At 44.9% G+C, this 13,506-nt stretch overlaps 1 protein-coding gene across 1 annotated transcript; it reads right to left on the bottom strand.

The window, feature by feature from the left end:
• Positions 1 to 287: 287 nt before the first annotated feature.
• Positions 288 to 3,101, bottom strand: LOC144891106 (uncharacterized; the record flags this gene model as incomplete). The annotated part of the gene is given in 1 exon segment (XM_078773493.1): positions 288 to 3,101. A coding segment is annotated over 1 exon segment (2,814 nt), but the record flags the coding sequence as incomplete, so codon positions are not given.
• Between the last annotated feature and the right edge of the window lie 10,405 nt (positions 3,102 to 13,506).

A 13,506-nucleotide genomic window follows, 5' to 3' on the forward strand; every position in this document is an offset into this window, starting at 1 on the left:
TGCATCCAAATTTCGTAGCAACATAATGGGGGCTCCCACTTTCAGTTGCAGATTGTGAGGTGGAACGCCAGTGAGCTGAAGAGAGTTTAGAAATCTGTTGGATAGTTGACAGCATCGTCAAGATCAACTACAGTGTCAACTGACTTGTACCATGTGGATTGGTCTGGTAGATGTTGAATGATGGTGGCATTAATATCCTGCACAAAGTCATTTTTGGGAGCAAGGATGGCACGTTCACAAAGCCACTCATGGTTTTTAGAATTCTGTGAGAGGCTAGGATAAACCTTTCATAGCATTTCTTCAGATGTGTTGATGATTGTTCCACAATTTGGGGGTATTGTGACATCTCCAGTCTCAGTGTCTACTGGTAGCCGACCATTGCCCAGTTGAAGCAAAACCTTTGGAAACTGGCCTGCTGAGACATCTCTATTAAGTGCAACTCTCATGTTGGTAGTAAGATGGAGTGTTTCCACTCGTCTCCAAATATAGGATTCTTTGAGGCATGCTCTCAACTCGTCAGCAGGTGTACCCTTTGGAATGACTGGTAGAGTTTGCCTGAAATCTCCAGAGAGCAAGAGTGTGACTCCACCCATGATTTTAGCGTTACCTCTGAGATCCTGTAAGGTGCGATCGAGAGCCTCAAATGCAAGTCTGTGAGACATTGTGCACTCATCCCATACTAACAGCTTGGCCTGCTTTAGAACCTGTGCCTGTACAGATCCTTTGCCAATATTGCACACAGGACTCTCATTGTGGGCCAGGTTGAGTGGCAGCTTAAAGGTAGAATGAGCAGTCCAGCCACCTGTGAGCAAAGTTTCAGCAATTCCAGATGAGGCAACTGCCATAGCAATCTGCTGTAGTGAGCGAACTTGTGCCAAAATTAAGTTGATCAAAAACGTTTTGCCTGTTCCACCAGGGGCATCAAGGAAAACAATTCCACCCGAGTCAGATGTCAACAATTGTTTGATCCTTGTATAAGCTTCTTTTTGGTCTGGAACCAAGAGTGGTTCGTTTTGCTGGACATACTGTTGCAGCTGTTGAATGTCATAGGTGGTTGCCTGAAGCATCTCTCGACTGAGAGTTGCAGGTTCAGTTCGTACAGGAGCAGGCAGTCCACACTGTTGAAGATCCTTGCCAGCCATGGACTGTGCAGTATTTTCAATGAGTACCAGTGCTTGGTTGTACATGGCAGAGGTAAACTGCAGGTTTGGGTTTTTTGACTCTTGATGTGCTTGATACAGTATGTCTTCTGTCATGCTGTCCTGGTGATTATGCCAAAGATGCTCAGGATTGGATGGTGAACAGGCACATATAATGATAGCAAATAGGCTCCTCATCTTGCTTGGAGAATGCGAGACTGCAGCCTCTTCCAAGGTACTGTTCCAGTGTGCATCATCTTCCAAGAGACCTCTTCTCAGGCAAGCTTCACGGTATGTTGCACAGACATATCCAGCAACTGTCTTGAGATCCTGGAATGAGGTTGGACCATGATTGTTGTGCAGGACGAGTCTGAGATAAAAGCACTCAGAGTTGCTGGGATGAACAGTGTAGACACGACCTAACACTTGGCTGGATCTGATGTGAGGGTGTCCAGGGATTGTTGCACCTTGCTTTCTTGGCTGAAATGCCTTTTTCCCTTCTTGCCAGGTGTAATATCTGGGCACTTCACAGTAGAGAAGCCTTCTAGCAAAGGAATCCTGTCTGCACAAATCAAAGAATGCAGTTAGTTTGGTCCGAGGTGGCTGCTGGGCTCGCTGCAGCACGGTTTCTTCTGTGAAGTAAACTCTTTCCCCATTTTCCAAATGGATCTCAAGATGCATAACACTGGGGTGGCGTTCATGAATAGGAAAGTTGAGAATACGCCACACAGCCTCATTACTGCTGATGTAACGACCCATCTGATATGCTGATACTTCATCATTTTTGGTTTCCTCTTTCTGCAGACAAAAGACTGCCTGATCAGTACCTTTGTTGACGTACTTCAAGACATACTTGATAGACTTGACTGAGAAGCATGCTTCAACATTGATGTGTGATTTGAAGATGCGTGAAAGGAGAGGGTTGAAGGGCACCACCCACTGGTTGTCAATTACAATTTCTTGTTGTTTCACTCTGAGAGTAGTGGTGAAGCCCCCATCACCTGGCTTTCTTCTTCTGTACAAAGGATATCCATCCTGATCTGTCTGAGTTTCTGTAAGAAGAGGTCTGGAGTATCGTTTTGTGCATTTTCCTGCTTTCATGCAAGGAGAATGAGTGTTGATGTGACCACAGGGACCATGGAGCATGTGCTTCACCACTACTTCGTGCAATACTTTGTCCTCGGTAGAATTTGGAATCTCTGCACTGATGATATCATCTACCTGAGCTGGACGAATCTTATCCTTAAGCCAGACCAAAATGTGGATGTGTGGCAATCCACGCTTTTGCCATTCAATGGAGTACATGTAACATCTGCAATCTCCAAAAACAGCACCTTTTGTGATGAGATTCATAAGTGAAATAACCTTCTGGCGAAACACTCTGGCAAGAAGATCATGCCTGTCTTGGGCTGTCTGACCAAGCATACCTTCTGCTGTGATCTCGGGCCATGTAGGATTGCAGGTAAAAGTGATAAACAGATCAGGTCTACCATAGTGGCGAACATAAGTCATGGCATCCTGTGTGTACTCATGCATGTAGCGAGGACCCCCTGTGAAGGAAGAGGGCAGTATAACCAACTGTCCAACATTGGCAGCATGACCATCATTTGCAACAGCATCTCGAAGGTGAACATAGCTTTCCACTCTTAATCTCTTCTGGTTGTGTCTGATGTAGCACAATCGCTCAGACTCAATCTTGGCATACATGTCAACAATGAATTGGTGGAAGAGCTGACCATATCACAAAATATGACTGTCCATTTGTCTGACCATAATTCGGTAGGAATAGAAGTCATTGGCAGACACTTTTTTTCCATCACTTCTTTGGTGTTCAAAGTGATATCCATCCTCACCTTTCCAGAATATGAGAGGATACTGCAAGGCATCATATGCCTTATTAGTTTCAGAAATACGAATCAGTTTGTCATCTTGCTGTTGGAGAATGATGTCTCGCCGATTGAATTATTGTCCAGATATGAGGACAGCCACATCCGAAACAGTAGGAGCATTAAAGCGCCGTGGATGCTGTCCTGTTGGAGTTCTGTCAGCATGGATGATTACTTTCCAGTTTGGCTGTGTTAGATGATGCAAAGTAGTGCGAAAACTCTTAACATAATTATTATGAGCATGGATCATCTGCTGAAGGGCCAGCACAATTTCCTCTCTGACAGTTGTAATATTTCTGCAGCGCTGCTGTACCTGCTGCTGCTCTTCACCCAGGAAATAAATTTGAAGAAACTTTGGGTCTTCATTAGGTAAGGGCAAAAGCGAACCAGCCAAATGGTAAACCTGTCCCTGAACCTTAAAAGTTGACATCAATCCTTGTTGTTGCACAATGCTTGTAGTACCCAATGAGGTCATTTGAAAGCAGGAGTTCTACTTTCGTATGTTTGCCAAGAAATGGTGGGAGTCTATGTTGCTGCCAGCTAAAAGTGACTTTAGTGGTTCAGGTGGTTCTGTGAGGGGTGGGAGAAGCACTTTGCCTCCAGCACAACACATTCCAGGTGATTCAGCCTTCCACTTCTTTGCTCTACAGTGTTTACAGATGACATACATTCCACCTATGTGAACAATAGAATCACCTCCATCGTTGATGGAGGACTCATATTGAAAGGCAGCAAGCCTCTTGTTCTGCCACTTGCTTGCTCTCACTGCTGTCTGCCTGGTGCGGTGTGCATCAAGTCATGCTCTTGTCAGGACCGGAGTTTCTGCTGCCCTGGCTGCTGAATGTGTGGCTAAATCAGCCGCTTTTCTAGAAGTTGTCTGGGCCGGAGTTTCTGCAGCCCTGAGTGCTGTCTGCCTGGTCTGCTGTGCAGCAATTCGCGCTTGTGTTTGAGCAGGAGTTTGAGCTGATCTCAGTTGTGCCTGTCTGGTCTGCTGTGCAGCAATTCACGCTTGTGTTTGAGCAGGAGTTTGAGCTGATCTCAGTTGTGCCTGTCTGGTCTGCTGTGCAGCAATTCGCGCTTGTGTTTGAGCAGGAGTTTGAGCTGATCTCAGTTGTGCCTGTCTGGTCTGCTGTGCAGCAATTCATGCTTGTGTTTGAGCAGGAGTTTGAGCTGATCTCAGTTGTGCCTGTCTGGTCTGCTGTGCAGCAATTCGTGCTTGTGTTTGAGCAGGAGTTTGAGCCAGCAATTCACGCTTTTGTTTGAGCAGGAGTTTGAGCTGATCTCAGTTGTGCCTGTCTGGTCTGCTGTGCAGCAATTCGCGCTTGTGTTTGAGCAGGAGTTTGACCTGATCTCAGTTGTGCCTGTCTGGTCTGCTGTGCAGCAATTCATGCTTGTGTTTGAGCAGGAGTTTGAGCTGATCTCAGTTGTGCCTGTCTGGTCTGCTGTGCAGCAATTCGTGCTTGTGTTTGAGCAGGAGTTTGAGCTGATCTGAGTTGTGCCTGTCTGGTCTGCTGTGCAGCAAAATTCGTGCTTGTGTTTGAGCAGGAGTTTGAGCTGATCTCAGTTGTGCCTGTCTGGTATGCTGTGCAGCAAATCGTGCTTGTGTTTGAGCAGGAGTTTGAGCTGATCTCAGTTGTGCCTGTCTGGTCTGCTGTGCAGCAATTCGCCCTTGTGTTTGAGCAGGAGTTTGAGCTGATCTCAGTTGTGCCTGTCTGGTCTGCTGTGCAGCAATTCGTGCTTGTGTTTGAGCAGGAGTTTGAGCTGATCTCAGTTGTGCCTGTCTGGTCTGCTGTGCAGCAATTCGTGCTTGTGTTTGAGCAGGAGTTTGAGCTGATCTCAGTTGTGCCTGTCTGGTCTGCTGTGCAGCAATTCACGCTTGTGTTTGAGCAGGAGTTTGAGCTGATCTCAGTTGTGCCTGTCTGGTCTGCTGTGCAGCAATTCGCGCTTGTGTTTGAGCAGGAGTTTGACCTGATCTCAGTTGTGCCTGTCTGGTCTGCTGTGCAGCAATTCGTGCTTGTGTTTGAGCAGGAGTTTGAGCTGATCTCAGTTGTGCCTGTCTGGTCTGCTGTGCAGCAATTCGCGCTTGTGTTTGAGCAGGAGTTTGAGCTGATCTCAGTTGTGCCTGTCTGGTCTGCTGTGCAGCAATTCGCGCTTGTGTTTGAGCAGGAGTTTGAGCTGATCTCAGTTGTGCCTGTCTGGTCTGCTGTGCAGCAATTCGCGCTTGTGTTTGAGCAGGAGTTTGAGCTGATCTCAGTTGTGCCTGTCTGGTCTGCTGTGCAGCAAATCGTGCTTGTGTTTGAGCAGGAGTTTGAGCTGATCTCAGTTGTGCCTGTCTGGTCTGCTGTGCAGCAAATCGTGCTTGTGTTTGAGCAGGAGTTTGAGCTGATCTCAGTTGTGCCTGTCTGGTCTGCTGTGCAGCAATTCGTGCTTGTGTTTGAGCAGGAGTTTGAGCTGATCTCAGTTGTGCCTGTCTGGCTCGCTGGGCTGCAAGTCGAGCTTCTCTCTCTGTTGAGGACTCTCTTTGTCTCTTTTGTTGTACTTGTATTGCATGTGCATCTGCACTTGCAGAACGTTGCCTCTTAGGTCCCATTTACGAAGTTACTGAGAAGTGATTGTCTGTAAGAAAGGAGAAAAACACAAATGTATTGAAACGTTAGTGTTGAGTAGTATACGACACCACTGAGTGAAGAACAATATCCGTATGGACTGAAAAACATACGTTAGTGTTGAGTAGTATATGACACCACTGAGAGAAAAACAATATGCGTATTGACTGAAAAACATACACCAAAATCAATATAACTATATCTTACCTTTTGTAATGAAAATACCAGTATTTGTAAACATTATTGCAAATGGCTGTGAACAATCGCCTACTGAAACATCCCATGAGAGAGTATCCTAGGATGAAATAGCTTTGATTTGGAGGCAGTGCAGAAATGTCAGATTTGGTCCCCGGGGTGTGGGTGGGGGTGGGAGTGGTCGGGTTTTTTTGTTCATCAGTGATTCTGTGGTGCATGGAGACCCTCGTGCCAAATTTGATGAAGATCCGTTGAGAAATGGCAAATTTGGTCCCCGAGGGGGTGGGGGTGGGGGGCGGTGGAATTATTTGGTTCATCAGTGATTCTGTGGTGCATAGGGACCCCCGTGCCAAATTTGGTGAAGATCCATTGAGAAATGGCAAATTTGGTCCCTGGGGGGGGGGGGGGGTGGTGGAATTTTTTGGTTCAACAGTGTTTCTGTGGTGCATAGGGACCCTCCTGCCAAATTTGGTGAGGATCCGTTGAGAAATGGCAAATTTGGTCCCTGGGGGGGGGGGGGGGTGGGTGGAATTTTTTGGTTCAACAGTGTTTCTGTGGTGCATAGGGACCCTCCTGCCAAATTTGGTGAAGATCCGTTGAGAAGTGGCGACGCTGTTTCAGAACAAACAAACAGACAGACAACCTTTCACGCTTATAATATAGATATATACTGTATAAAACAGGATTTTCGAAAGTTTTGCAAATTTTTTTTTTTTTTAAACAACTGAAATATCACATTGACATAAGTCATGTCTAATCAATTGAATTTACCGCAGGTGGACTCCAATGAAGGTGAAGAAACATCTCAAAGATGATCAAGAGAAATGGGAGGCACCTGAACTATATTTCAAGTGTCACAGCAAAGGGTATGAATACTTATGTAAATGTGATATTTCAGTTTTTTCTTTTTAATAAATTTGCAAAACTTTTTAAAATCCTGTTTTCTCTTTGTCATTATGGGGTATTGAGTGTCGATTGATGAGGGAAAAAATGAATTTAAATGATTTCAGCATAAGGCTGCAACATAACAAAATGTGAAAAAGGTGAAGGGGTCTGAATACTTTCTGAATGCACTGTATATGTACAGGGTGAGCCAGAAATATGGTCATTTTTGAAATTCGTGTGAAGGAAATAAAAAATTGCATTTCAAAAGAAATTCATTCATGATATTGAAGTACATAACATGCATTTTTATTAATTTTATTTTTTACTGATTTTGTTTTATTTTTTGCAGGCAGAACACCTGAGTGACCATGTGGAACTTGTCTGGTGAAGAACCCGCGTTCGCTATCAAAGCTTTTTACAAGAATAATGATTGTGCAACTGCTGCACAACATCAATTCAAACTCCATTTCAATGTTCAACGTCATGGAAATGTGCCGTCTGTTCGTGCTATCAAGCTATGGGTTCAGAAGTTTGAGAGGACCGGTTCAACTTTAAAAGAGAAACCACTGGGAGCATCCAAATCAATAAGAACGGAACAAAACATTGAGCGTGTAAAGGAGTCAGTATTGAGAAGTCCGCATCGCTCCAGTCCAAAGCATGCATCAGCCTTAATAATTTCTCACACATCACTACTCTGCATATTGCATAAGGGTTTAAACTTTTATCCCTATAAAATTCAAACTGTCCAGGAATTAAGCCAAGATGATGAGATTGCCCGCAATAATTTTTGTGAGGGAATGATTTCATTTATGGACAGAAATGAAAACCAAAACATTGCTAACAATTTGTTAATGTCTGATGAAGCACATTTTCATCTGTGTGGCTATGTGAACAAGCAAAATACTCGTTTTTGTGCAGCCGAAAACCCAAGGGAAATGCACACGAAACCGTTACACAGTCCCAAAGTCACAGTGTGGTGTGCACATTCGTCGTTCGGCATCATTGGGCCTTACTTCTTTGAGAACGATAACGGAAATGCCGTCACTGTTACTGCAGCTCGATATAACGATATGATTTTTAATTTTCTCTCCAGAGAATTAAACAGACTTGCAGAAGTGAGCTCAATGACGTGGTTTCAGCAAGATGGTGCAACCTCCCACACCGCCAGATTGTCAATGACTACTGTAAGGGCGCTCTTTCCAAAGCATGTCATTTCCAGAAACGGCGATATTCCATGGCCAGTGAGGTCACCCAATTTGACTGCATGTGATTATTTATTGTGGTCATATCTAAAGGACACAGAGTATGTTAACTGTCCACAAACTCTTCATGAACTTAAGGAAAACATCAGACGCGAAATCAATGATATTGACGTGGCCATGTTGCAAAACGTCATGAATAATTGGCGTCCAAGATTGGAGGAATGTGTCAGAAGAAATGGTGCGCATCTCCTAGATGTTCTTTTCCACAAATAAATGGCATGTTATGGACTTCACTTTCTTGTAAGAATTTGTTATAAAATACAACTTTTTATTACCTTTACACAAGTGTTAAAAATCACCATATTTCTGGCTCACCTTGTATATACGTGTATTATGTATACTGGCGTGACTCGGCACGCTCCGCACGCCTCATCACACATCGTTTCAGAGGGGTTGGCATCTTTGACCGTTTTGGTGTCTTTTGGGTCTTCATGGTGTTTTGGGTCTTAAGGGTCTTTTGTTTCCTCTGGGTCTTTAAGAGTCTTTTGGGTGTTTTGGTTATTTGGGGTATTTAAGGGTATTTTGGGTCTAAAGGGTCTTTAAGGGTATTTGGGGTCTTCAGAGTGTTTTGGGTCTTCAGGGTGTTTTGGGTCTTCAGGGTGTTTTGGGTCTTCGGGGTGTTTTGGGTATTCTGTGTGCTTTGGGTATTCTGGGTGTTTTGGGTCTTCGGGTGTTTTGGGTCTTCAGGGTGTTTTGGGTCTTTGGGGTGTTTTTGTGTTTTTGGGGTGTTTTGGGTCTTCGGGGTGTTTTGGATCTTCGGGGTGTTTTGGGTCTTCGGGGTGTTTTGGGTCTTCGGGGTGTTTTGGGTCTTCTGGGTGTTTTGGGTCTTCTAGGTGTTTTGGGTCTTCAGGGTGTTTTTGGGTCTTCGGGGTGTTTTGGGTCTCCGGGGTGTTTTTGGTCTTCGGGGTTTTTGGGTCTTCGGGGTGTTTTGGGTCTTCGGGGTGTTTTTGGTCTTTGGGGTGTTTTGGGTCTTCGGGGTGTTTTGGGTCTTCGGGGTGTTTTTGTGTCTTTGGGGTGTTTTGGGGTGTTTTGGGTCTTTGGGGTGATTTGGGTCTTTGGGGTGTTTGGGGTCTTTGGGGTCTTCAGGGTATTTTAGGGTCTTCAGGGGTCTTGGTGGTCTGAAGGGTCTTGGGGGTATTAAAGGGTCGTCAATTGTCTGAGGGGTCTCAGCAGTCTTAACGCAATTAAGAGGGTTAATTAAGAGGGTGGTACTTTTTTTGAAGAAGAAGAAGACGTTTTAGTCGCATATAAACCTAACGACATAACGACATACATAACCATATACGTTTGCTCTATTATAATAAGAGATGGATATGATGTGACAAGGCAGGAGATTCAGCGTCCAATCATCGAGGGAGCTGCATTACCTGTGTCATATTCAGTTGAATACGAGGCAGTCGAGGCATGGATAACAAATCCAGTGGCACGATTCGTACCTGTCCGAACAAACAGGTCACTGCGGTCAGAGGATGGGGCAGAGGTGCACACCCACATATTAGATTAGACTATTAGAGCTTGTGAATTCAGATGATGCCAGAATATGGATTTACAGCAACAAAGAGTTTGATATCACGGAGCACACACAATACACACACAATACACACACACACACAATACACACACAATACACACACACAATACACACAATAATTAGAGATGATAACAGGGTCAATATTCCCTCTCAGCACCTGTACCTTTATCCTCTGTAATTAAATCCAGAGGGTAGTGATTGAGAAGTTCCCAAATCGCCATTAAGTCAGAATTCTCGGGTTACCTGTGTCATTGGTCGAGGCTCAGAAACGAACCCAAGACTCATGCTGGGAGTGACATCATGTCTGAGAACAGATAAAGGCAGCCAGGGCGGAAATTGGTTTACAATACATCGTTCCTTCCGCAAGATTGCTCCCTTGAGAATACAAAAGGTCCATATAACATTTAAATAGGGCAACTTTTGCAAAGCACGAACAGCTGTGGCAGAAGTTATCTGAAAAACCTTAAATAAATAAAACCTTATCTTTCTCACTTCAGCCTAAATCACATGATTCCCTGGAATCCCAAAATAATCTTGGAATATTGCAACTTGTCCAACATGGTTTACTTTGTCTTACATTAATCAATTATTACAAATCACCACTCCAGCAACTTTGTGAGTGCAATGCAAAGACGGTGTAAGGAAAGGTCATTTGATGATTTTAATTTGAATGGGATAGCAAGGTGTGCACACTCGACTTTGAGTTGCCTAGTCTGGGTTCGAATCCCGACATAGCTATAAACTGTCTTCCTGGTGCTGCGCAGGCAGGACGAGGCATCAACGTGTGTGTGTGTGTGTGTGTGTGTGTGTGTGTGTGTGTGTGTGTGTGTGTGTGTGTTTGTGTGTGTGTGTCGTCCCTCGGGTGGACGTTAAACTGGGAGTCCCATCTGACGGTCTGATAGCATTTGATGGTGGACATGAAACATCCCCAAGGTGTCCTTCGCAAAGGGAATGCGAGTTATCCCCGCTATCCTCACCAAATTCGAAATTCCTGCCCTGATGGATTTGCTGGGAAGGCGATGACAAACAATCAAAAAGAGTGCGGTATAAATGTCATCTCATGACACGTGATACTAATTCTGACATACCCTATCAGTAAATGTTTTCATACCAAATCACAAAATACCTGTTGATGTATATGTTGGAACCCATCTGTGGATCGGTCCCATCGGCCGATGGGTCTGACCCATCTGTGGATGCACGAGAAATGACAATGCAGACCCATCGGCCGATGGGACCGATCCACAGATGGGTTCCAACATATATATTAAGTTCGAACCTTCCTAATTTTTAAGCAATACATTTATTTTCCGACTGCTTGGTTGATCAGCTGCACTCCGTCCTCCCTAAAACTTTCGACCCTCTCAATTCAGAACCTCGCTAAACTGTGGGACCACAGACTCCCTAACCTCGGCCGTGGGTCCACATCGTAATATCCAGGATTTCAGCTGTTTCCACAGTCAATCGGTCTCACACACACACACACACACACACACACACACACACACACACACACACACACACACACACACACACACACACACCCTGGCGAGGGTCTGCAATCTCTGATTTTTCTTGTTTATTCTGTTACAATATTCAGAGCATCTCGAAGACGCATCAAAGTGAAATTCTCAAAAAGATTTCTCACAATGTGGTTGTAAATCATTCCAGGTGTATATCAAGATCCGATATGAATGTTGACGCGATAATTAATCTGGTTTAACGACGAATTAACATTCTGAGAAATCCGCAGTTAATTACCGAGGTTGCCAAAGGGCAGCGGGAACCAAAGAAAAACGAGTGGAACGCAAGGTAAAGGTAATCTGATTAAAGCGAAGAGGAAGAAGATTATTTTGGGGGGGGATGCCGGTTGCCATCTTGGAGGAGTTGTTGTGTTGGCTTTTGAGGTCATTAAGAGAATCGTTAAATCAAACGCGCAAAAACAAAATTGAAATTGAGGACTTCCCGCGGTTTTTACGATAAATTAATTTAATACGTTTTGCGCAATTAAGCGCAGATTTCGTGTTGAACACATCTGTGCGGGAGCTATGGGCTGCAAGCGTGGCGGCTCCACTGGCACCACCAGCGAGCTTGGAAGTGCGAATGTTTCCTTCTCGTGAATTAATCCGTTCACACGGACCTGGTAACGTTTGCGTGTTATTTGCCCATTTTGTCAACGCCTCGACCTTCGTTGTTTAGTTGGAGTTCAAGGAAAAAACGTCTGAGGTGTTCGGAATCCGTGTCAAGTCTTTATTCACCCACGTGACAAACCGAACCCCTGTCATCCCTTCCGGTTGCACCTGGTACGAAAGTTCGAGATCAAGCATATTGAGATACGACTTTCTGTTATCTATGATTTGGAGTAAGTTTCTGACGTGGACACTGTTGCGATTTTGTGATTCTGTTCCTCCCGTTAATGCAGATTTGGCAGATTTTTTTTGTTTGTTTACAAGATCAAGGCTCGTGAAAGAGCTAAGATTAATCACACACAAAAAAAAAAAAATGAAACGGACACATAAAACATAATTATAATAAGGGGAGCGGTAGACAAGATGGGGAGAGATGGGGAAGCACACAAGCAGAACATTTGAGAGCAGGGACATCGAGAGAACTGTGGGAGGGAGAGGGCTTGGGGGGAGGAGGCATGGGATGTGGCGCGGGAGGAGGCGTGGGAAGGGGGGGAGGAGGAGGCGTGGGAAGGGGGGGAGGAGGAGGTGTGGGAAGGGGGGCGGGAGGAGGCGTGGGTAGGGGGGGGGGGGGGAGAGAAGTATGAAACACAAGGACACTGCAAGGACTTACAGGAAAGAAGTTGGTATTTCAAAAAAGTGGATCTGGGGTGAAATTAGCGGGGGTAGAAAAGATCAAGGTTTTGGATGGGGGAAGATAAGAGATGGTGGTGAACAGGTGTTTTAAAGACCTGGAGGGAGGAGTGGAATTGAAGAGAGTGAGGGAGTTTGTTCCAGAGGTGGGAGAAAAGAGGAATGAAGGAGTGAAGGTGAGCAGAGAGTCTTGATTTTGGCAGTTTAAACATAAGAGGGTTGCAGGAAGATATTGTGCGACCTGTAGGAATATTTGGGGGACATAGCCCAGAGAAAGCTGGGGGAGCAAGGCCGGAGAGGAGTCGGTAAAAGACAGAAACACCACCAACCTGCCTGCGGCGAGTAAGTGAAAGTTGTGATTCTGCATTGTGATTCTGATTTATGCATACGTTGTGATTCTTCATTGTTTATAGAAGTCCGAATGTTTCGTAATGTGAAATATCTTGTTTTCATAAACCAACCACATGGTGTGTGTCATGACAACATCCTAGAGATAAAGCATTACTTAGGGTATGTACCTTGCCCTGAAATATTCAAAACTGAAGACATCACCAACTGTCATATATGGTAATGTTCAGTCCTGACGTTTTGACTACCGAGTTCATCTGGGACTGTTCAGGCGAAGTATACCAGGCGTTAATGATCCTTACAAGCGGCATGCGGGGTGGACCAGGTGTTGAGGGTCCTCCCAGGGCCAGGAGGGTCCGCCAGAGTTATGCACCTCCAATGGGTCAGTCGTGTGCGAGGTGTTAAGGATCCTTCCAAGTGGCTGGCAATAAAGTACTGCTTGGCGGGTCCAGCAGCCAATACAATGTTAGTTAGGCAGTTAAGAGGAAGCATCGTTAATTTTTTCAGGAAAGCACCAAATTTGGCACAGATGTAGTTTGGACCTATACAATTGTTTTCCTGAGGGGCGCCCAAAAATTCAGAAAATTCAAAAAATCCAAAAAAATGTCCTGGATGCCGTGAAAAAGGGGAGAAAACGGGTATTTATTCGAACTCCTTGCCATCCACCGTTTGCCCTTCATGTGACTCGTGGTGGTCCCTCTCGGCTCTCCCCCCGTTGGTATTTTTGTGCACATAAGATTGTTCACGGTTCTGTTTAAATATTATTTAAATATGTATAACCTTTCCCCTTCAGTGTTTTACTCAGTGGTATTTTACAACACGCTGTTTTTCTTCC

This window comes from Myxine glutinosa, chromosome 3 (genome assembly GCF_964187855.1).
Source record: "Myxine glutinosa chromosome 3, kmMyxGlut1.1, whole genome shotgun sequence".
Classification (NCBI taxonomy): domain Eukaryota; kingdom Metazoa; phylum Chordata; class Myxini; order Myxiniformes; family Myxinidae; genus Myxine; species Myxine glutinosa.